Below are 2,500 nucleotides of genomic sequence, written 5' to 3'. Positions count from 1 at the left end.
CCTCTCTCTGTCTGTCTCCCTCTGTCTGACTCATTTTCACTCTCTTTTGTATCCATCTCTCTTTCTCTTCCTATTTCTCTCTCTTTTTTCATTCTTCTTGGCCCCTGACCATGACACGTGTTTAATTTGGTGTGTAACTTCGTAATGCACTAAATATGGCTCCTGTCTCCTTTGTCATTTTCATGCTCAATCTTGCAGCCACTCCACCAAATCGGTCATGGACTTTGTGAACAGCAATGAGAACATCATCTTCGTGCACAACACCATCCACCTGATCTCTCAGATGGTGGACAACATCATCATCGCGTGTGGGGGGATTCTGCCTCTGCTCTCGGCCGCCACCTCGCCCTCCGTGAGTAGCACAGGGGCTTTACTGCTCTCTAGTGGCAAGATATTGCTATTGCAAGGACAGAGAAATAAAGAAGGTCCTTGGGATGATAGTGACAAGAGGATTGTTTTAGTTATCCTTTTCATCTGATGAATCCCTTTTGTCAGCAGCTCTGATTTTAAAAGTGTTTAGACACAGATTGACATATTGATGTTTATTTTTTCATGTTTTTAAATGATATGCTTGAATTGTTTAAATGGTTAAATGATTATGACATGTACATCCTACCTTGATTTCATCAATCATTTTTGTTTCCATTTTGTGTACCTTCTTCGGACAGAGCACCAAGGTCAGTACCGACACTTTCATTAACACGTCCATTAAACACACATTACAGTACACTCACAGTTCAGCCGCCATAATGTTTCATCTCAGCGCTTGTTCTTCCTTGAACTTTATTCCGGTAGACGGAGCTGGGGCCGCCTTGATTGGTTTCTGCTGTGTATTCATTCACAAGCTGATGAGGTTGTTTTAAAACATCAGTCTGAGGTGTCTTCAATGGCTACACAGTTGAAACAATAAGACGCTGCTGCCACTTCCTTTTGTAACCTGTTATATGGCTAACTCTAGTAGCTATCTCTTCTAGCTCATATACCTCAGTCATTCATCATTCACTTCAGAGTACTGGGAGGATGCTAATGGCTAGTCTACTGCCCTATACCAGTATAATACATTCAGAGGCAAAGAGCATCACAGTTTATGTGGAAGTGGTTGAGGCATATGCTTATAGTGGATCTTATCCATGTTTTCTGTTGGCAAAGAAGCAGAAGAATACTAGTGCCCAGAGAGTGGTAAAGACCGGTGAGGTGGGCCGCGGGGTCGAGAGAGTTGGCACGGTGGGTGAGGTGGGTGGTCTTGTGTGTTAGCCCCGTGCCCACAGCAAGTATGCCAGGCTGCCAGTTTATCTCCCTGTACTTCCAAAGCCTGTCCCTCTTTTCAGTCGGGCCACATTGGTAAGGCGTCATGAATATTTCCCAGCTCCGAGCATGTTTTCGTTGGTAACATTTCTATACATTAGCGAGCTTATCTCTGCTTGCTTTAAAAAAAAAACCAGTAGGCTTTGGACAGCTTGCCCAGTAGTCTAGCTAACTGCTAGCCGCCAGGTCAGTTAGAGGGACAGGCTTTGGATGGACGGAGGCCACAGACATGAGCCCCAGTTAAACCACACGAGGCCTCTATGCCCTGCACTCGTGCCCAAACACGGAGCCTGATTGTTTGCTGGCTGTCACAACCCCCCCCCCCCCCCCCCCCTGTTCGACCCCTCACAGCCTGAGCCTGGTTAGGCCAAATGAAGAGTAGGTGTGTCCCCTCCCCCGTGTCCCCCGTCCCCGTCCCCCCTCTCCTCTCACCCCCCCCCACCCCCCCACCTGCACGTGTGCCTTCATTTGAGTCTGGAGCGAGGAATCATAACTCAGTTCGCTGTCACGGTCACCCTCACTGCACGTTTGTCACTACTGTCACATGTTAGAGAGGCCGTTTGGGAATATATTGCTATGCATTGGGATATATTGCAGTTGTGTGCCCTGTCCCTGTTGAATGCCAAATGAATGAGATAGAGTAGTTTAACTGTGTAGTGTCCAGTGTGTGTTTGTGTGTGTTTCAGCGTGTAGGATGTTTAACATGAATCAGTGTGTGTGCAGTGCTGAGTGGAATCCTCATAGTACTATAGTGTGTGGTGTGCTGTCCTAGTTTGTGTGCTCCATATCGCAGGTAAGATTTAGTGGATTTGTTCGTTATGTAGAGACTGGAAACATCTGTGTGTGTAACACTCAAGTCTATAAACATCTGCGGGGGGGGGGGGGGGGGGGGGGGGGGGGGCAGTGTGTGTTTGTGTTAATGCAGGCCCTGGGACCTTGGGTATAAGGGTGGGATGTAAACTCTCATGTTTTCCTTAGCAGAGTCTTTTCTGTCTGTCTCTCTGTCTGTGTCTCTCCCACCTTTTCTCTCTGTTCCTCTCTTCCACCTTCTCTCTACACCTTTCTTTCTCTCCACTCCATCCCCCCCCTTTCCTCTCTCTCTGCTGCGGTCTGTCACGTGTATCTGTGGGTGTGTGTGTGTGTGTGTGTATGTGTGTGTGTGTGTCATCATCAGTCTCCCACTGTGCCCCAGACG

The 2,500-nt window shown here is 47.7% G+C and overlaps 1 protein-coding gene across 1 annotated transcript in view; it reads left to right on the top strand.

The window, feature by feature from the left end:
* LOC105909260 (neurobeachin-like) overlaps positions 1-2,500 on the top strand; it is a 279,483-nt gene that overhangs the window by 115,233 nt on the left and 161,750 nt on the right. The window contains 3 exon segments of the mRNA XM_031573056.2: positions 199-352; positions 669-677; positions 2,498-2,500. The exon segment at positions 2,498-2,500 is cut by the window's right edge and continues 178 nt beyond it. Coding sequence (XP_031428916.2) covers positions 199-352; positions 669-677; positions 2,498-2,500 — 166 coding nt within the window.

This window comes from Clupea harengus, chromosome 9 (assembly GCF_900700415.2).
Source record: "Clupea harengus chromosome 9, Ch_v2.0.2, whole genome shotgun sequence".
Classification (NCBI taxonomy): Eukaryota; Metazoa; Chordata; class Actinopteri; order Clupeiformes; family Clupeidae; genus Clupea; species Clupea harengus.
The sequence above is the reverse complement of the archived record's forward strand: the minus strand, read 5'-3'. Positions and strand labels throughout refer to the sequence as shown.